Source organism: Lissotriton vulgaris, chromosome 2_1 (assembly GCF_964263255.1).
Source record: "Lissotriton vulgaris chromosome 2_1, aLisVul1.2, whole genome shotgun sequence".
In the NCBI taxonomy this organism is placed as follows: Eukaryota; Metazoa; Chordata; class Amphibia; order Caudata; family Salamandridae; genus Lissotriton; species Lissotriton vulgaris.
The window spans coordinates 1,277,639,248-1,277,661,446 of record NC_141687.1 but is presented as its reverse complement, the minus strand read 5'-3'; the positions used below and the strand labels follow the sequence as shown (position 1 = coordinate 1,277,661,446).

The window sequence follows — 22,199 nt, the reverse complement described above, 5'->3', positions numbered from 1 at the left end:
GGACTGGATCATCTCGTTCCTCGCCGGAAGAACCCACAGAGTCCGCCTCCCCCTTTTAGATCAGAGGCCACCGAAGTCATCTGCGGCGTACCACAAGGATCATCACTCAGTCCCACCCTCTTCAACGTCTATATGAGTCCCCTCGCATCCATCGCACGCCAACACAACCTCAACATCATCTCCTACGCAGACGACACCCAGCTGATCCTCTACCTCACCAGAGACCCAAACACCGCCAAAACCAACTTACGCGAAGGAATGAAAGAAGTAGCCGAGTGGATGAAGAACAGCTGGTTAAAACTAAACTCGGACAAAACTGAAGTCCTCATCTTAGGATCATCCCCCTCAGCCTGGGACGACTCATGGTGGCCACCGGCCCTGGGAACCGCACCCATACCTACGGATCACGCACGGAACCTGGGATTCATCCGGGACTCCTCCCTCTCGATGACCAGACAAGCTAACGCCGTCTCATCATCATGCTTCAACATTCTACGCATGCTCAAAAAAATCTTCCGTTGGATTCCCATCGAAACAAGAAAGACGGTCACTCACGCACTGGTCACCAGCCGACTGGATTACGGTAACACCCTTTACGCCGGAACTACAGCCAAACTACAGAAAAACTCCAACGTATCCAAAACGCCTCAGCCAGACTCATTTTGGACATCCCTCGGCAAGCTCAAATTTCCGGCCACCTGAAAGACCTCCATTGGCTCCCTGTCAACAAAAGAATAACGTTCCGTGTCCTCACCCACGCACACAAAGCCCTCTACAACTTAGGACCCGAATCCCTCAACACGCGACTATCCTTCTACACCCCCTCCCGCCAACTACGATCGTCCAATCAAGCCCTCGCCACAATTCCGCGCATCCATAGATCCACCATGGGGGGGTGGGGGGAGATCCTTCTCCTACCTAGCGGACAAAACCTGGAATTCTCTCTCCACCCACCTTCGCCTCACACAGAATCACCTCTCCTTCAGAAAACAACTAAAAACGTGGATATTCGATAAGTAAAGCCCCCCCCTCCCTCAAGCGCCTTGAGACCCTATGGGTGAGTAGCGCGCTATACAAATCCTTGAACTTGAACTTGCTCTAGTGGGTGCCTCAATTCTGGTCCAAGAGATATATCAGTGTCGTCAGAATCTGATTGGAGGTTGGGGGATCTAGATCTTTGCTCCGTGTCGGTTCCGGATTGAGAGTGTTCACTCCTGCGATGGTCCGGACTCTCTTTGTCCTTTACGAGTTTGCTCCTAGTATATGGCGTCCCCTTGTGTAGTCTCCGCGGTCGGCCCATGGTCGTGTGGCTCCTTTGTCAGGGGGACCCACCCCGTCAGCGACGGACTGTGGACTGCGGTTGTCTGGAGTTAATCCCCCCCAAAGGAACGAAGCACTGGTCTTTCCCCCACCCAGGCCCATGCCTCCTCCGGGGTCTGGAAGAAGAGAGCCTTTCCCTGGAACATGACCTTTAGTTTCGCAGGGAACAGGAGCATGTATTGGATCTGCAAGGGCCGTTGCTTGGCCTTGACACTGACCCCATCAAACATGCAGTGATGCTTCCCGACCTCTCAACTGTAATCCAGGGATGTCATAATCTTTAGATTTTCATAGCGAATTTCTCCCTTGCGGTGCTTCTCTCGAAGTATCATGTCTCTATCCAAGAAATTAATCAGTTTTGCAATAATAGGCCTCGTGGGGTTCCTGGTGGGGATTTAGAGCTCAGTGCCGATACGCCCATTCTATAATGAAATATTGGGAGAATAGTTCCGCCATGATGTACCAGCCATTTTGTCAAGAACGCTCTCACATTGGTACCCTCCGCCCCTTCCGGAAACCCCACAAAGCAGAGGTTCTTCCTTCGGGCCAGGTTTTCCGTGCCATCAATCCTCTACAGCATGTCCGCAGTGGTACTGTGCATTTCTCTCACCCCTTTTTGGAGGTCTTTCACTACATCCTCCACTTCTGACACTCTGGTCTCTGCCTCCGTTTCTCTCTCGGACACCTTACGGAGGCCTTTTCAAATGTAGATAAATTAGCAACCATTATGCATAGAGTTTACAATAAAAAATATATAGAAGCACACAGCTTGCAAAACAACATACAAGCCTACTTGCCAGGGCCTAACTATAGGAAGGTGGATATCTGACTATATGGGTACCCCAACTTTTTGCCTAGTGTTTAGCTGGTTTTCGATTTAGTTGGCCTGGGATCCTGCTAATCAGGGCCCCAGGCTATCTGCTCTCTCTGTAAAATGGACTCCATGTACTTTAGGTACATCTCAATTGGATATTGGGTCACCTTATGAGCCCCTGTATCATAGGTACCCAGGGCATAGGTGCATCCAAGGCCTACCAGGGGCTGCAGCATGTATTATGCCACCCCTGGCTGGCCATCCAAATTGACACAACTGGCTGATCACTCAGCTGGGGCAAGGCCGTGTAATCACCCCTTGCTTAGGTGTAGTATCCCTATACCTACCATTACATATAGACACATATATACCTATAAGTCACTCCTATGGCAGGCCTTAACAATCCTGTAGGCAGAGTGCATGGTTTTATGTGAGATGAGGCTCTAGCATGAGCTGAGCCTGTCTGCAGCTTTCGGAACCATGTCCTTATAGCTGTTCTACGATATAGCCATACCATATACTCTTAAGTGCATTATAATCTTCGCGGTTAATGCTAACTTTGGTTTGGCTTTATCAAAACATGTTGTGTAAGGTGTCATACGCTTTGGAATACTACCCCGTCGCCAGACATGTTGTTCCTGTTAATCCCGGTTAAAGTTAACCAGAGCCTCAGCATCACAAAAAGGATGCTGCTGCCACAGACACAAGTCTGACCTCCTGCTGCTGGGAGTCCTTCCAGCGAGGGAGGCTTAGACAATAGATGTTCTGCCTTGGGAGGTGCTAGCACCACCCCAGACAAGCCATAGCGTATTGGGGCAGGGAGGGCTGAATGAAATGAGACACTGCCTGGGGTACACAAGGTGCTCCATGCATAGCCGGTCCAAACCAGTTGCTGGGGCACTCCAGCACCAGCTCTGGTGCGAAACTGAACAAAGGGAAAGGGGTGTAACCACCCCCTTCCCTGGTCCCACCCATAGGAGGGACCAAGCAGGTAATCCAGCCCCTTAGATTAGTATATAGGTTGGAGCGGAGTCTAGGACTTTAGATTTTTCCTGAACTGAAACTTGAAACAAAACTCTGGATCTTCGACATTCTACTGCAACTAGAAGACTGAAGAATCTCCCTTGTGGTCAAGGAGTGACCACCCTGTGCAAACAGGCACCATCCAGCGATCTGCGGTTTGCTTTGTCGACGCTCCCGCTGGAGCCCGAGCACAGAGCCCGACAAGAACTGGACTTCCAGACTTCTTTGACCCTGATCCACAGCCACAGCAAAGCGGAGACCCGTGGATGCGACGAGAGAAGTGGGACCGGCCACCTTGGAAAACTTGCTCATTGCTACTTGTGCAGCTTCTGAGGCACCCTCGAAGTTGTGCATTGGGGATTGAGAAGCCCCAGCCCCAAGTACCTTCTGGACCGACGCACAGCCCTCCACACTCCACGAATGCTGTGTGGGGCCTGCTAGTGTTTTTGTGCTCGACACGTCTGTCCGGTCAACAGTGAGATTGGTGGAGGGACAGTCCGTATCCAGCTCCTGGTCGTCGTCGACGCCTCCTGGTGCACGTGGCTGCAGAGACAAGCTTCACAACATCGCCTGATTGCTTCACGACATCGCCTGGTTCCTTCCCCTCTGCTTTCAGGTACTCTTCATCTTCGATCCAATCCGACACTTCTCTCCTGGTCGCCTGCAGCATCTTTTCACAGGTCTCCATAGGATTCAGCGAGGAAACGCGACACACTTTGGCACTTATGCACCCGGCTCCTGTGGGTGAGGTAACAAGAGTACTCCGGTGCTACTGTGGGTATTGACTATCCAAATGTCCTAGTTTTCAGTAGCTTTCTCATAGTCCATCCGGAAGTGCCCTAAATCAACTAGCTTCTAATTCTTTTGTTCCCATTGTATTCATATGAGAACCCACGTGTGTGTTAAGACACTGCACACGCTTCCCATGGGCCTCCTGTTTCCTAACCTTTGGTAGTTCAGTGTAGCCCCAGCGATGCCCTAGGCCTACTACCTGTTCGCGACGTGGTTCTTATACCACTATTTTAGTACATGGTTTGCAACGCCCCTAGGGCTCGACTGTATTTTGTGCGACTTATTGTATGATAATTAAGTATCTTGTTATGTGCTTGTGCCTCTAACCTCATAAAGAGTTCAGAGGGGTTGTGTTAGTAAAAAAAATACATATATATTTTATATATAACCTGTGTGGTGTCCTTTCATTTGGTTTTAAAGGGGTTACATATGGTAAAACAGCTGGCTTCACATGCTCTCTGAAGTTTTAGCCTAAGAACGCTATGTCCATGCTACCACTAGGATAGCTGGTCTATAAGGTTGACTTTACAACCATCACCATAAGGGTTGTTTGGACTGATACAGGGTGCCCACTAGAATAGTGGACATCACATATCAGGCCAACTTCTCACACTAACAACAATTAATCACAGTGAAAATCTCCAGGGTTTATCTGAGTGGATGGCCAACGACAAAACCCTTGCCTACTACAGTAATCTGCAGGATTACATGCAACAAAATACTGTAAAATAATAGCCTGTGGAATAATGTGATGACAACCAACTGCTAACGTCTTACTGGCTTTAACAAATACTTTTCATAATAAATAAGCTAGGCCAACTGACTTTGTCAACAGGTTTCATAATAAATAAACCAGACCTATGACATTGGACAAAACATGTCTCAGTGCATCAATCATATCTAGAGCTAACCACCATAACCAACTCCGGCCTACAGCACTGAGCCAAAACTATTCCACGAAGCAACCATCAGGAACAGAGTCTTAAATGTATACAAAATAACAATTGGCTAAGCAAAATAATATTTCTCCTAAGGGGCCTAACTAGGATTCTAACAGATTAAACCTTCTATATCCATGGTTTCTCACATATGGTAACCAGCACCAACATTCTTGCCTACCATGGTAATCTGTATAATTCCATTAAAAAAACAAAATATCTCTGTAGGACAAACTAATAAGAATCTACACTTAAATGGCTATTGACTTTAGCATATGCTTTCCACAATCAAGATTTCAGGCTCTGTGCCTTCATCATAGCATATCATAATAAACAGATCAGGTCGATCACCATTACCATTGGCATGCCATCATAATTAACGGAGTCCAGCTGTATCAAGTATATGATTTGCCACAATCCAAAAAGTGCAATACAACTAGTGTTACTGAAAGAGCAAAAATTCTGACCAATCAAATCCTATACTCCTGTGAACCGTCATGTGGTGGAGCCTATGGCCCCTCTCATTAGTACCTGGAAAGCTCATATTTGTTGATCACATAAGGTCACAAAAGCCATACCTAAAAATCCAGGTTGATTAGTGTAGCCCTGCGCATCATATACTGCTCTCAAACACAAAAGTGCACCCTGAAGTCTTAATGTTAATGAGGGAAGTGTTATGGGACTCCAATACATTCCTCATGATTGATCTCCTTCCATCTGTGCTACTGCCAGAGAAATACAAACACTGTAAATTATTTTGCATTCTAAGACGCTTTAACAGCATATCAATGCCATGTATATACACCTAACTTTCAGGTAGCCATACTGCTGCTGATGGATAAATAAACAAAATAATCACTACTGCATGGAGGAGGAAGCACTTTTTTTCTGTGGAAGCACACAGCTTCTGCACAATCAAAACATGTAGTCGGTCTACCAACATGTGGGTAGAGCCAAATCCCCCCACCCCGTGTACCGCTACTGAAAGCTCTTCCTTAGGTTGACCCCATTATGTTTAGTGATATCTGCGCAGTCAAGCCAGACCCCAAACATGGGCCCAACAAGGATTCATTTCAAAGTCCTTTTTTGATTACTACTTGGTCTTCAATGTTACTTTTACCAAACTGTGTGCTAGTGCCTTTCAAGAATAAGCTGTAGCTCGGCTGGTTTATTTAAATAGGATTTATAAGGCAAGTGCCAAGAGACCCAAAAGTGTAGTGTGTGCCAAGTGCTGTTTGTAGTTTTTGTTAACAGGTAGCACGTTTTTCATTTGTCCAGAAAGCAATATTTACCCAAATCAGAAGCATAAACTGCTGAGCAAGGATTTGTAAGTGCTCATTTTGTATGCTCTAGCGGCACCACATACCTATATATCACGAAACCTTTTGATAAGATTTCACAATCGGGGATACCAACACTTCTTGGAGGCAGTGTACTCAATGACAATTTAATTTCCAGCTACACTTTTTGTGAGGTTAGCACATTTTGCACCTTTTCTTCCTAATACATGCATAGAATAATCATACATGCCTGGACAGTTGGAAAAAACACATTGAGGTAGGCATGGTAACAGAAGGAAGTTTCACCTTTAAGAATGATAAAATATGATTTAATCAGTTACTCAGGCAGGTTTCTGGAGCGTTCCACACCTCTCCCCACAAGCTCCGGTAGCTCATTACAGAATACAGAATAACAATTCAAGTGAGCGTAAAGCTGTAATTCACTTGGTCTTCAGTTGGTCGAATAGAAAAGCACCTCATTTCTCCCACCCGCAAAGACAACGTGGTGCCAGCAATTCTAGGGTGCAGAGATGCAGACATCAGCAGAAGTGCAGAAATGATGTGGGTTGAAGGGTAGAGACTGCCCTCTGCACAAGCATATGTAATTCTGGGTCAGAACAGACCAAGGTGCAAGTTCAGTAGAGAAAAGACTCTCTCAAGGTTCTCATTTACTGCATACATTTCGTTCAAAGTCGATATTTAATAAAGCAATACATTTTGTTAATGCAATGATTTTATAAATTAAATACGTGGTTATGTACACACAGCTACTTTGGGATCCTAGTTCTGCGTCAAACTGATGCTGTAGCACGGTAGGAAGCGCCCATTTCTTATGCCAGGTTATGCTCTGGCCAAGATGTCCCCCCTATGCTCCACTGTGACAGTCACAGGACATATCGTCTCGAAGAGCAGAAGGGACACACAGCTGCTCGAACTAAACAAGGCACTCGTTTGTACACGTCCTAAAGTGGAGCATGCTACAGCAGCTGGGTGTACTGGAAGATGAATGCTGCGTGCCCTATGCCTTCGTGGCATCTACAGCATTCGTAGAGCGGTCCCTTTCAAAGCTGCACGTGAATCCTTAACTATGTTTAAATGCAGATTAGAACATTGGAATGTTGGGAGCTCCATTGCAGACAATGGAGTGCTCCCTGCTTCTACGGGCCAGTAAAGGCCCGCAGAGCAACATTCCAATGTTCTACAAAGGCTTCTCGAAGCTCGAGGGGATTTATATCCCCTCGAGCTGAGTGCATCATGCACTCATATTCAACGATAGAGGCATCAGCCAATCAGTTAAAACCAATAGAAGTGTGGCCAGGCCACTGGTACCAATAGAGGCCCAATTCCTAGTTACATGACTATTCAAAGCAAAACCTAATCAGAAAAAAACCTTGAAGTTACATCCAGTTCTAAATAATGACAAGGAGGGGCATTGGTTGATCACCAATATCAAATTAGCAATTCACATCATTTAACAGCAAATCATCTATCAATCACAGTATCCAACTGTGAATTATCACCCTATCTAAACATCTAAAGCAATGACTTCACCCTACCGCAGCATCCAACCAGAGAGGTTTCACATAATCATATCATCCAATGGAACCAATGCCAAACTACCAATGCCAAACTACCACCGAACTGGCAATCAACCAGAAAGGTTTCACACAATCATATCATCCAATGGAACTAATGCCAAACTACCACTGAACAGGATTGCTTTCCAAACAACTGTCATCTAACGGATTTGTGCCACCTATCTTTGGACATCCACAAGAACTGGAGACCGCGGTCAGGGATAAAATAAGCCATTTTGTACACACCAACATTGCTTTTTTGTTCTGCTGGCCATTTAAATAAATATATATGTACAAACACATACTTTAAAGCAGTATAATGTTTGGATCTCTTGCAAATATTCTGATTTGTAAACAAATATATACATATTCCTATAAAAATAGAAAAAGTGTCTTGGAACAATGGAGTTTTCCTTTTCTCGGTTACTTAAAGAGGGGTCCACAAGAAAGGAGTTGGGCAGCAGGCTAGCAGTGCTTCCTCCTACACCCCGGCAACTATAGAAAAGGCACGTTTTTGTCATTGGTAAGAGTCCAGCGCCACCAAAATTCAGCTTTCAGCGCTCTGGGACATGCTGCTCGTCATCAGAATCCTGCAGTAGACGAGAAAAATAAAGAGGGTCACAAAACACAAGCACAGAGGATCAACAGTCGATCAGAAGCTCCTCGTGCACAAAACTATGAAGTGTGTTTAAATCGCATTGCTGCCTGGAACAGAAACAAGCCTTCATGAAGGTGTGCTTGGAATAGAAAACTCATTATTTTCACCACTCCCTACCTTGTTGATGTGAGTTGACTAATAAAAACAAAGGATATAAGCTTTTTTAATGATCTGAAACCTCGAAATGGGAGTGGCCCCACAAGACACATTTTTAGGTCGAGCCTGGCAGCGCATGCACTGCGGGGCATGCTATATTGTGGTATGGACTTGAAGCTCTACCCACTCTCCGCCTATATTTTTCATTGGCTTGCATGATTGTCATTTGGAAACTGTCTTTTCATTAGCGGAAAGGCTCAGTAGTCCCTCCATAATAATGCCTTGTCTCAATTTGTAACCTCCTGTAACACGCCCTGTAACATGTCGTTAGTCGGTAGGCCAAGCACAATTTTGCTAAATGGTTTTCTACTGCAGCAGAACAGACAAGCTCTCTCCCAACACATTCTTTTTTTAATTTTAAAATGGCAGCCAGGCCCCTTTACTTAAATGCGGCTTTTGTAAAGAAAGGGAGCAGCAGACATTAACATGAAAAGACTTCAAGGGGCGATTTTACAATAATAGCATTTCTGTGTCAACTTGACAAACAAATGCTTTTTTGTGCACCCATTTACAAAAAAAAAAAAAGGGAAACGAGCTGCCAGGCCGCAGAAAGGAAAAAGAAAGGTAAGAAAACATTACTGCGCTCTCCCTGGCTCAGCGGGGGAGCCGATACTATAATATTCACTGCACTACGGAAACTCGCCCAACAATGCTTTGCGGACCTTTTATTCAAAACACATTTTTGTCCATAACTCAGCCTGCGGTGGTCCTAGTACGATGTAGAAATAATTCTGCACAGCATGCTTTTCCTATCATGGGCATCTTCTGGGTCTTCACCTTAAGTTGGGGGACCCCAAAATAATCACCTTTACCACAGTGTGTTGAGTTTTAAAGTCATTGGCCCATAGTTGGAGCTAATGCTCTACAGCTGGTAGGATGGGTTTCATCTAACTTTTTAAAACGCTTTCAACCCTTAAGGGAGTTGCAAAGCCTTGTTAGTGAGATGATGATTTCTAAGGAATAATTATATGGTTAACCCCTTCCCCGCGGGGCTAATTCCCCCGCTGTGCTGGGGGAAGGGGCGGCGCACACAGCGCCGCAGTGCTCATGACGAGCTCAGCTTGTCACGCAGCATGGTGGCACTGTGCTCATGACGAGCTGAGCTCGTCATGACCACGCCCATTTCTATAGAACGCTCAGCACAGCGGGGGAATTATCCCCGTGTGTGAGCGTCGTGCGTGTCATGACAAGCTCAGCTAGTCATGAGCACAGCGCGACCGTGCCTCATGACGAGCTGAGCTCGTCATGAGCACGGAAGAGGTTAAGTAGTGTTGCTTTAATTATAATGATGGTGATTTAAAGTGAATGCATACTCATTGGTCAAATACCGTATTGTTATACAGTTTACATAAGAATTATCCAACAGAGTAGCTCGTGACCTACTGGTAGTTCTCCAGCTACCCGTCAGTAGCTCTCCTATGTGCATCCCAGCCTTTTAAATTGGAACGGTTTGTTAAAAATTAAAATATGTACGACAAAATTAATTATCCAAAGATGAAAATGTGTATATTTTTAGCGCTTGTAAGCGGATGGTTAGTGATAAATGGTTGAATTTCTAAAATATATTTAAAGGTGATTTTTGAGCGATAAATAAAGTGATCAGACTTGATGCACATGATTTTTAGGTCTCGCCTGAGCCAATGCGCTTGCGCATTGCTCCAGGGAGATTATAGTAAGCGGAAAAGAAAAGTCTACCAAAACGGCTGCGGATCGCATACAGTTCATGTGATCTATGCGCATCACACCATCGCCAGCCACATAACACACCACCATTTGTCTGTACCTCGGCATCAGACTTCAAAGGCTGCCGCTCCCCCACGTGCACATCGCGCACCACCATTTGTCTGAGCCTCGACATCAGACTTCAAAGGAAGCCGCTCCCCCGCCCCCCCATCAGACTTCAAACCGAACTTGCTAGCCTTGCTCTTGTGAGCCTTTATTTACTTGTTTTCATGGTCTGTTCTTCATCCAGCTCTCTCTCCTTACCTCTCTCTCACTTTCAACCTTGTTGTTTCATATTGTTTGCCCTGGCTCTGCTCTTCCATACAGGCTCACTTCTGTTGCTCGCTGCTTTTGCTCCTATGAATTTTGGCCTATCTCCAACCTCCTCCCTCGCTGATCTTGGATCTCGGCCCCCCCCTCCTCTCTCCCTCGGCTCTCCAACGCTTACTGTTCCTGTCTCCTATTCATTCATCTTCGTCATCCAATTTACCACCCTCTCTTCATCTCGCAGACATACTTCCATTCTTGGCAAAGAAAATCATTGCAGTATTGATCTGTGCCTACTCGTCTCTCTTCATAACACATCCCATGCTTTGTTAATCAATGTTATATACATAACAAGGGTTTTGTTTACAGGTCTATTAAAAGGATACTTCCCTCGGGGGCACCACCACATCACTCGGGGGCACCACCACATCCCTCGGCGACACCACCACATCCCTCGGCGACACCACCACATCCCTCGGCGGCACCCCCACATCCCTCGGCGGCACCACCACATCCCTCGGGGGCACCACCACATCCCTCGGGGGCACCACCACATCCCTCGGGGGCACCACCACATCCCTCGGGGGCACCACCACATCACGCGGGGACACCACCACATCACGCGGGGACACCACCACATCACGCGGGGACACCACCACATCACGCGGGGACACCACCACATCACGCGGGGACACAACCACATCACGCGGGGACACCACCACATCACGTGGGGACACCACCACATCACTCGGGGACACCACCACATCACTCTAATACACCACCACATCACTCTAATACACCACCACATCACTCAGCCCAACCACATCATCACTCAGCACCACAACAGCACTGTCCTTGCTTGCTACCAACAAGCATTTCCATAGCCAATAGGACTCGCATTAGGAAAGTGTAGGCTATTGGCTTTGTGAATAACAATGCTATTAATTTAGATATTTTCAAAGCCAACACATATTAAAATAATTTGTCATTTACAATAGCAATAATAATACTATAATATTAATACTGGATTTTATACAGCGCGAACAGCTACCTCACGAGGAGGTGTCCCGGCGCTAGTAGAACACAGCAAACCTGGGCCAAAGGTGGGAGAACTAGCGTGGATGGGTGAAGAGCCAGGTCTTTAGCATCTTCTTAAAACTGGGTTCGGATGGGGCCTGTTGGATTGCTTGTGGCATGGAGTTCCACAAAGCGGAGACATTTGCTGAAAAGGTTCGACCGCCAAGTCGGGCCTTTTTTGCACGCGGGACGACCAATTGGACACGGTCATTGGACCGTAATGCGCGGCTTTGGGAGTATTTTGGAAGGCGTTTTTTTAAGTAATGTGGGCAGGAACCATGTAAAGATCTGAACGCAAGCGTCAGAGCTTTGAATTTTATTCGGTTGGCCACTGGCAGCCAATGCAGGGTTTGAAGATGCGGAGGGACTGACTGCTTGAAAGGGATTCGCAGTAACAGTCTTGCAGCCGCATTTTGAACTACCTGTAGTTTGTGAGTCAGGAATTTTGGGAGGCCCAGGTACAAACCATTGGCATAGTCCAGCCGTGAGGTGACAGTTGCATGGACGACCGTTTTCCTGCAGCTCTCCGGTAGAAGTCTAAGAATTTTTCGGAGGTTTCTTAGCTTGCTCAAGCAGCATCCGGCCACTTGTTGGATATGGGATGTAAAGGACATTTTATCGTCCCATCTCACTCCGAGGTTTTTTGCCGAGTGACTGGGAGAGGGGGGGAGGCCCATCTCCAAAGGCCACCAGAGATCAGGGGCGGGGGTGGGACCCTTGCCGAAGAAAATGACTTCGGTTTTATTGGCATTTAGTTTTAGTTTATTAGTGTTCATCCAGTGAGCAATGTCCTGGAGACAGCCTTTAAAGTTTGAGAAAGAGTCCTGCGTCATCTCAGAGTATGGAAATACCAACTGGGTGTCGTCGGCATATGAGATTGCCTTGACACCCCAGTTGGCAATTAGCGTAAAGAGGGGGGCCAGATAGATGTTGAACAAGAGAGGGCTGAGGGCCGATCCTTGCGGGACTCCACAGCTGAGGGTTTTGGGTGTGGAAGAAATCGTCCCTAGTGCCACCTTCTGCGTTCTCTGAGATAGGTAGGAGTTTATCCACCCCAGCGCTCTGTCTTGAATGCCTATCTCTGCCAGCCAGCAATAGCTCACACTTTCCTAATGCGAGACCTATTGCATTGCAAATGCTTGTTTCACTTACCATACAACTGGCAGCCATCTGTTTGTCTTTGAAAATAGTGCAATAACAGGAGAAATCAAGAACTTTCACATAGAATATCAATACTCTAGCCTTTACTTTTCCATGTGATCCTTTTATATAATTCGCTTTATGTTCTTATGACTGTCTTTTTAACTCTGGATGGAGACCAGTACAGCAATAGGCATGCTTGAGCAGTATATTATAGGTATTGACTTGGATGCCAGCGAGTTAACATTACAACCTACAACCATGATTCAACCAGAAAACGGTATAAAACACCATGCACCATATTTACAGTCCACATAATACCACTCAACAACACAATTTAACTCCACTCTACTTAATACCACATACATGTACCCCACATAAATCCACTCTATGCCACATAACAATCCACATTCCCTCCACACCATACAACATAATTCCACTCAACACCACACAGTTCCATGCCACACAATTAAACTCCACAAAATTCCATTCCACACCACATAATTCTTCACCAAACCACATAGTTCAACTACACAACACAATTCCACTGCACACCACATACATCCAATTCACAACACATAATTCTACATCATGGTATGAAATTTAACACCACAAAATTCCACTCCACTATATGCCACTTCACGACACACAATCCCACTCCTCATAATTCTAATACACTCATGCCACAATTTCTTTCTACATAATTCCACAGCACATAATTCCACTACACACAACTCCTCATCACCCCACAATTCCAAACCATACTATTACACAACAAGAAATTCCAATCCAACCCACATAATTCCAATCCACACCACATAGATCCAATCCACTCTATAACACATGGCTAAAAAACATTAACAAATTAATAATACCAAAAGCTCTCAAATACAAAGCTTATAGCACTGTTCCACGCCACACAATGGAACTCCACACACTTCCAAACGACACAACACAATACGACACCAAACCACATAATACAAATCAACACACCACATATATCCACACCATTACACATCCATGCCACAAAATTCAACAGCACACCACATAATTAAACTCCACTACATACCACGCCACAACACAAAATCCCATTCCACAAAACTACACTTCACAAAACACAATCCCACTCCACATAATTCAAGTACACTCAATACCACATAATCACTATCCACATAATTCCACAACACACTATGCCACATAATTTCACAGCACTAATTCACTCCAACAACACAATTCCATGCCACACAATTACACAACTAACTAAAACCATCCAACCCACATAATTCCACAACACACCACATACAAACAATCCATTACTTATAGGTAAAAGACATTGCCATTTACAATGTCAATAAATCTAAATCAAACAAATGCAAGGCCCATTGCATTTCCAATGCTTATTTTATTTTATCAAGTCAGGGTCCCTCGTGTCATATGATATTCATCATTGCTGTAGCGGACAGCTGGACCCATGCGGATCCACTCTGTTAAAAAAACAAATTGTTCCACCTGACCGAGCTCTAATGTTTTTTTGCTTGTGTGATACCCCTGAGCTACACCTGCATCTTTCTTTAACCCCTTCGATGCTCATGACGGAACGGTTCCGTCATGAGCATCGGTTGAGCTGTGCTCATGATGGAACCGTTCCGTCATGAGCCCGTTGGCTCATTAGAACCTTCAGCACAGCGCGAAAATTCGCGCCGCGCTGAAGGTGTTAACAGCCCCTCAGATTAAGGACAGCTGTCCATAACATTTAGACTAACAGCGACACCCCAGTATACAGCCTCAGGGTTTGGCTCTTACAATCGAATAGGAATGGCTCTAGAAGTGTCGCTACCCTGAACAAACATTCCACAAGGGACAAATAACAATTTTTGTGCAAGACGTGTTCCAAGTACAACTTACATCAATGCAGTTGGCACATCGCAGACACATGCGCATCAGGCATCCTGGCTTCTTGTCCATGCCGGTTCTGCATAGGAGAGAGATTTAACGTGTAGAGAAGAGACAGATATTTAAAATCAGTGGTGGGTTTCCTGTTGTACAACCAGATACATTTTCAGTAATCTCACGTATATCCGCATAATCTACAACTTCAACTCACTCCTCATCTACGCCACCATTTTCCAGCAGTAACATCATTAGAGCTCTGCAAATGCAGCTCATTCCGGTTATGTTGTTCTTATTTGTAGGGTGCACATATCACCCGAGAGGGTATTCTGGTGCCTGCGAAGGAGGTGTTTGAGGGAGGCCTATTGGAAGAGCCAGGCCTCTTGTTTCTTAGGTGTGGTGCCGCGGCATTGGTGACTGACGCTGGATTCTGGGGATCACGGTTCGATCCCCGGCTCCGGCGGCAGGTTAGCCCAGCACCATGTGACTCTGGGCAATAGCTTGCTTAATCTTCCCGACGGGCCCCAGCGCCTAGAGACCCTTACGGGTGATTGTTCGCGCTTTACAAATGTGGATTTATAATTATTATTATGGAATTCAAGGACACAGCTGAAAGATCTGATGTGGAAGAGGATCTTGTTGCACGCTTTGAGGGCGAGGAGTCCGAAAGGCCGACCCCCAGCTTGGACTCACCGGATGTGGAGGGAGAGGTAGGCAGGCGGCGCAGAGATGCATGGTGGGGGTGTGGAAATGGATGCATTTGTTGAGGTAGGCTGGGCCTAAGCTGTGTTGAGCGTTTTGGGTGTGAAAGCAGCTTGAAGAGTTTGTGTAACTGGATCAGGAGACAGTGCAGTTCTTTGACGTGCGTGGCTATGCCAGTTCAGTGAAGTAGGGGTTGCCACAGTCAGTCCTGCTAGTGATGAGGGATTGTGCTACTGGCCTGCGGGAGCCATTTGAAGACTATAGTGCCCCAAAAAGGAACTACGTAGAGCTCTGCCAATGCACCTTAATGCTGAACTGCAGCAGTCCATGCTTTTCTACTTTGCATCACACACAGTTGTGAACTCATAGCAATGCCTGAAATACATTCAATGAAACCCACATATACAGCTCTGCCAAAGCTCCTCACCCCTCCACTAGCCCAGCACTGGGAACCATACTCAAGTGCGAATGCATCTCAATCGTAACCTGAAGCAGGACCATACTACAGAGACCTTGCCATAGACTTTAATATGGCAGAAGGGAAGCAGTACACAAGGCATTCCAGTTAAAGTGTCAGAGAGTGTTGGCAATTATATATAGTTTGCGGCAGGCATTCAGGTCCACGAGGATTTGTGGGCCACCAAACATATGACAGGCAGGGGCTTGCAGCTCACGAGACATAGTGCACTAGGCAAGCAGGGAATGCAGGGATGATGTGTACTAAGCATGCATAGGATGAGCCTCACAGCTCATGAGGCATGTGGTGCATAAAAAAAGCTGTGGGCGTGAGGTACACGCTGCAGGTAGCATGCAGACCACAAGTCATCTGGTGCACAATCCAGAGGCACACAAGGTACATGTAGAAAGCTTATATCGCTTATGCAAGAGATTAAACATCCAATAACATCTAATTCCACTACAGCCACTCACTCTTTGGAGACTTCGATGGAAGACTTCTTTGCGCTCTTCCTTCGCTTTCCCAGAACACCATTCTTCCTCCCCATTCTTATCAGCAGCAGCACTACCACGACTGTTGATGGTGCAAACACCAGGATGGATAACAGTGTTGTTTCAGAGAGTTGAAAAAAGATGCCTTTGAGAGAAAAAATGAACAGATAACCAAGGTAAACCAGCGCTTGAAACCATTTACTTCTGAAACACACGATTATAAGGAAAGTAACAAATTGAGAATACAAAACAAAAAAAGTTAATTACACCACCTTAAGAGGCAGTAATTGAAGCCTCTGCTACTATTTCCACAGTTGGATTAACTGTTGCTTAATAAGTGAATTGGATAAGCAAACGATCATATCAATAAATTGGTAATGGGAAGAAATAGTTTCCCCACTTAGGGAACAAGAAAGGATCTTTTAAGATCTTCAAATGGCTCATTTTGAGAATGACAGCATCGGAGGTGCAAATGGAAGAAACCGGTGTGCCTCACCCATATGTTCAAAGATACCGACAGATGAGTTTACTTACGCCCGACACTTGATAATGGCACAGAGTAGTTTGATTTACGCAGCGGATTCGAATCAAATGGTTTAAATGAAACAGTGTGAAAAGGGCATTGATTTGAATCATTTTGTCTAAATCTAAATCCTAAACTCTGAACAAAATTCTTGTCTTTAACCCTTACCGTCCCCCCTTGATTTTTGTGAACCCACTTCCCGGAAATGCAATGCTTTGATTTATCTTTCATTTAAACACTTGAATGGACTCGAACCCTACCCGTGACCCATACTATAATGCTAATTTTAACCCAATATCTAACATTCCCACTAACTCTAATTTGTACCTACTGACTCCCCCTCCACCCGCTCCCACCCAATCACTTTCTGTACGTTTGTTTCTCGCTATGCAAACCATTTGGTTAAAAGTAGGTGTAATTAAATCACAACGAGTCAGACTTGTTATGGAATAACAGTTTATATACACTGGACCACGAGTTGCTCAAAAGCATCCTTGAAGCACCTACTTCTCTCAGTCACTGTGAACACCGTGTGTGGAAGGTTGCTGAAGACATCAGGGGGGTTCTTTACAGTGCAATAGAAAGTCCCATTGTCTTGCAGGGTCAGGCCTTCAATGGCAATGGAGGCATCTTTCCAAGGTATGTTCCCCTTCCACAAGATGCGTCCCTTAAAGATGCCAGTGGTCGTCGGATATGCTTCACCTTGGTAATGCAAAATCTACGAGAACAAAAGAATTCTTTGAGACATTTGTTAAGCACGAAAACATGCCAACAAACAAGATCGAAAAGCAGGACTACACTGAGCCACGCTTTGGGTATCTCTGGATTTCATAACCTCATTCAGGCAACTCACCATCTCCAAGGGACCGCCAGTCTGAGGCTTGTACTTCCAGTCCACAGTGACCTTCTCAGAGATTGTAAAGTCAGACTGAAAGCTACACGGAAGCTTTGCCTGACCTCCAATAACTCCGTACACTTCGGAATCCATCTTGACATTCACAGAAATAACTCTAGATACACCTGCTGAAAAACGAAAAATGGTTAGTCCCATAAAAGGTAACGTAACACTGATTTGGAAGAGGCAGTACAGGCAGTTTTCCCTTTATACCTTCCTCCCCATTTCTCCCCCACCCACAAAAACCTTGCCCCATCTCTTCTTCCTCCACCAACCCTTACGCTCAAGCTATACCCCACCAACAATCTTTCTCTCTGTCTCATCACACCTTCATCCACCTCTATTCAAACATAATGTTCTCCTCTCCCTCCACCTCCGGCCCCACATCACATACTCTAATATTTGTCCATCCATATCACTGCCTGCATAAAGTCTCTTATCAAAGATCTGAACTTATTTTGGACTAAAATCTCCAAACATGAACCCCTTACCTCCAAAACTGAAACTCTTTACCCTCGCCAGTTCACACTTCCTTCCCCAAAGACACAGGTCAGCTCAGTCTCTTAATCTTTAGAACACAGGTTCCCTGCCGGTACAATGCCAAGTGTCTACAGGCAAAAGTTGTGTCTCATCCTCCTTCCCCACCGCACTCAATCGCTATGCAGTGATCAGGCACACCAATTTACATGAACCTCTGAAAATATCCGCATAGAGAGGTCTCCTGAGTAGCAGTCACCCTCCGAGAGGGGTGAACACCATCAACCTCATTGGAGTTCCTCTAGAATCTACCACCAATGTATCTTCTTATACTACTATCCTCTGCTGAATGCTCCACACCTGCAAATCTGCTGCAAAACAGGAGCCTGAGATTGCGGACTCAGTCAACAACTTGAACCTAGACCAAATGCTCCTCACAGAAACCAGATTCAACGATACCGCTCTATCATTCCTAGACTTTCTAATTCCCTATGACAATGTTATCATAAGCTCCAACAGAGAAGACAAAACAGGTGACAGAGTAGCAGTTATTCACAAAAGATTTCTTCCTTCAAATGAGCAGGAAAAGAAGTTTGCCTATCTTTCTAATGTCGGACTAAAGACATTAAATCCTAAATCTGCAAACCCATTTAAGTCAATATCATCTATTATCCACCCAGGAACAACAATCCTTGCTGAACACTGTATCGGCGTTATCACCTCACAACTAATTCTGTCAAACCATCATTGTGTATTCCCAAGAGACTTTAATCTCAGCAGGGATGACCCCTGGGATGAGCCCTTCTAAAACCTTGCAACTTTCCTTTCGGCCTCAGCATGCCCCAAAGCCCACTCATATTAAAGGGGCTACCCTAGACTTAATCATCGCAGGGAAAATGTTCATAGGTGTCTCACACCACATTCCTGTCAAATGGTCCGACCATCATCAAATTCCTTTTGAACAGCCCCTCTCTAAATCTATAACCAGTGGTCAACCTAAAATAATGACAAGAGGCAACAACAACATTACGATTGACAACACAGAGTATTGCCAAATTCTAAGACTCCCAAACCCTAGTGCTTAACAGTACACAAATTCCACCAACAACCGTTTCACTAACCTACTGAATGAATAATTTGCCCACTTCTTTGACACAGATATCGAAAATACAAGAACTTCAATTGACATCAGTTCCACCATTCCATACAGTACTCCATCACCCATCAACTGGTCTACCTTCAAGGACATCTCCCAGATGTGCCCTTGAACATCATCCTCAAACCTTCAAATCACTTCCACTATGCCCTTTCTGCTCAACCTGCCAAAGAAATGCGAAATGTCCTCATACCCCAGTGGGCTAGCCTTTTCAGTCTTTCTCTACACCAAGGATTGTTTCTGGATTGCTTGAAAATTGAACACCTTTCCCTAGTACTAAAAAACCCACTGATAATCCTCGCACCCCAAGCAACTATTGTCTAATCTCAGGACGCTCCTTCCTGGCCAAATTCCTTGAAAGCTGTGCCAACATACAATTGGACTAGTACAATAAAAAACAATCTGCACAATGAATTTCAAACTGTTTCATGCCTGGTCGGAGTTCTGAAACTAAGATCCTGCAAATAACTGATGATGCACTCATGATTTTGAACAACAACAACTCTTGCCTTCTTATTTTCCTTGATCTCTTGGCATAGTCAACCACAAAACTTTTATCCACACTCTAAAAGATTGCATCGGTTTCAGTAGTCCAGTACTGAATTGGTTTACTTCCTAACCAAGGAAATCACTAACATCTGACGAAGGTGGAGCATGCTCTGTCACACCCGGTATCCATTAGACAAGGTGCTCCACAAAGAACTGCGCTTGCCCCACTCTGATTAATCGGCCAATCGAATTAATCAATACTCGTCACAATTACATTTTAGATGACCTTACACCATCTCACGCTTCATTCAAGTGAAACATACTTCTTTCTCGGTTTGCCTCAGTCTCTCTCAGCCCTGGCACATGTGGCCATGCTCAAACGGCATTCCTGACTGCTCCCCATCGATTACAAACAACACTAAATCTCTTTGTTTCACCCTGGATAACCGACTAATCTTCAATGACCACATTAATCTTGCTGCTAAACATGCACACTAACAACTCAAACCCATTCATATTCTCAGCATCAAACGATTCCTTCACAAATAAGACCTCAAAAGTAGTCATCCAAGCTACTTTCCTTAGAAGACTTGATTACAGGAGACCATTTTTCCTGGTATTCCTAAAATCTCACTAGCCCCCATTAAAGCATCTTTGAATACTTGTTCTCGCCTGGGCACAGGATCTTGTTGCTTAGACCACATCTCCCCTGTATTGTCAACTCTAGGCTGGCACCCTATTGACTACAGATCCAGGTACAAAATTGCCTGCATAGCTCAAGATTTTACACATGGACCATTCTCATTATATGGCCAACAAACTGAAGCTTTGCAGCAGTACTCGTCAACTCCAGAGAACGGTCTCTCTTCATCTTGAGGTTACCACAGTCCAGAAAATGAGCACTCTGAATCAAACACTCTTTGGCACTCAATTTCCCCTCATATCCAGCCCTTACCGTCTCATTCAGATTTGAATAAAGAACTGAAAGGCTTTCTCCAAGTTAACATTATTCCGAATACTGCTTTGTTTTTGAGTGAAGTTTCAGTTGGTTATGTACTGTATGGTGTCCTTTTGAATATGACTCAGCTCGCAGACTTGTGTCCATTGCTTCAATTTTCTCTCACTGAGACTTATTGTACAGTCACCTACTGAGCTATTTCGCTGCACGTGGTCTCTCCCCTCTCTGCTTGCTATACTTCTCCCTGCTTTGTTTGTTTTTGCTTTTCTGTGTATGTTTTTTGCTGTAATTTGTAAAATTCTCTTGAGACTTGTACACACTTTATAAAAATCTGAATAAATACATATCTTCACTAATTTCGACTCCAACTATAAATAATTCTTCAGCAGAAAACAATCTATTATTTCCCTGACAGGCCCATTAAAAGACCAAACTTTAATGCTAAAAGTGCCTGAACAGGAGCTTAGCTTTCATTTGTTTAATATAAGAGTATCCCTTTGATAAATGACAAAATGAAAGGTTCATATTGGTGAGGACCTAAACAAAATTATAAACAAAAACATTATGGTTATAACTGGTGGCCATTAGTGGGAGGGTTGGGACTTGGGAGGAAAATAATTTGATAGCCAAGCCAAAAGGTACTGCGATACTGACTGCTCTGAAGGAGGTCAATGGCCAAATTTCAGTTGAAATAGGGCAGATCACCAACAGTGGCACCACAGTTCCTCCAGCATCACCCTGAAACAATCTTAGCCTGGAATCCCTACTCATCCACCAAGATTCCAATCCTCCTTGGAACACAGCCCCCACCGTCTAAGATGACACACTACCAAAACAAAACTCAGACTACCGGCCTCCTACGGCTCAATGACAGAGGTTGATGTCCTTCTATCCACCCTGCATCTCCTCCCGTCCAGAAATATGTCCCCCACCATCCCATATCCAAATGATGCATAAACAGACTCTCGTCCGTAAATGGAAGAAATTGTGTGCTGCTGAATGGGTTGCTGCAGTGTTTACTCATCTGTCTTCAGTGGGGTCTTTCAGCAGACCAAAACATTCTCATTGATCACCACCACAGATGCTATAACCAAACACTCAAAAACAATCCCACCATTTTTAGGTCTCGCCTGTCGATGCGCATGCGCATCGAGCAAGCGAGAGTATTGCGACTTATCCACTCTTTATCTACACTGCAAGGAATCGTGGCGATTCCTTGCAGTGCCCGTGACTTTTAAGGTCAATGCGCATGCGCATTGAGCTTATGCGCATGCGCATTGACCTTAAAAGCGCGTGCGCGTGCACGTCCGTCTTTGTTTACCCGCTCCGCCCCCTCCCGCCGTGTCGCATTTCTCCTCCCCCTCCCCTCTCTTCCTTCCGTCTAACGCCGTCTACCT

The 22,199-nt window shown here is 45.2% G+C and overlaps 1 protein-coding gene across 1 annotated transcript in view; it reads right to left on the bottom strand.

Moving 5' to 3' along the window:
- Window positions 1-6,474: 6,474 nt before the first annotated feature.
- Window positions 6,475-22,199, bottom strand: part of MPZL3 (myelin protein zero like 3) — a 74,039-nt gene continuing 58,314 nt past the window's right edge. Inside the window, exons 2-6 of the mRNA XM_086957004.1 lie at window positions 17,681-17,850; window positions 17,335-17,545; window positions 16,287-16,449; window positions 14,670-14,736; window positions 6,475-8,334 (exon numbers count right to left, since the gene is read on the bottom strand). Of these exons, the coding sequence (XP_086813130.1) occupies window positions 8,299-8,334; window positions 14,670-14,736; window positions 16,287-16,449; window positions 17,335-17,545; window positions 17,681-17,850 (647 nt within the window). The 3' untranslated portion in view covers window positions 6,475-8,298. The remainder of the gene's footprint in view (window positions 8,335-14,669; window positions 14,737-16,286; window positions 16,450-17,334; window positions 17,546-17,680; window positions 17,851-22,199) is intronic.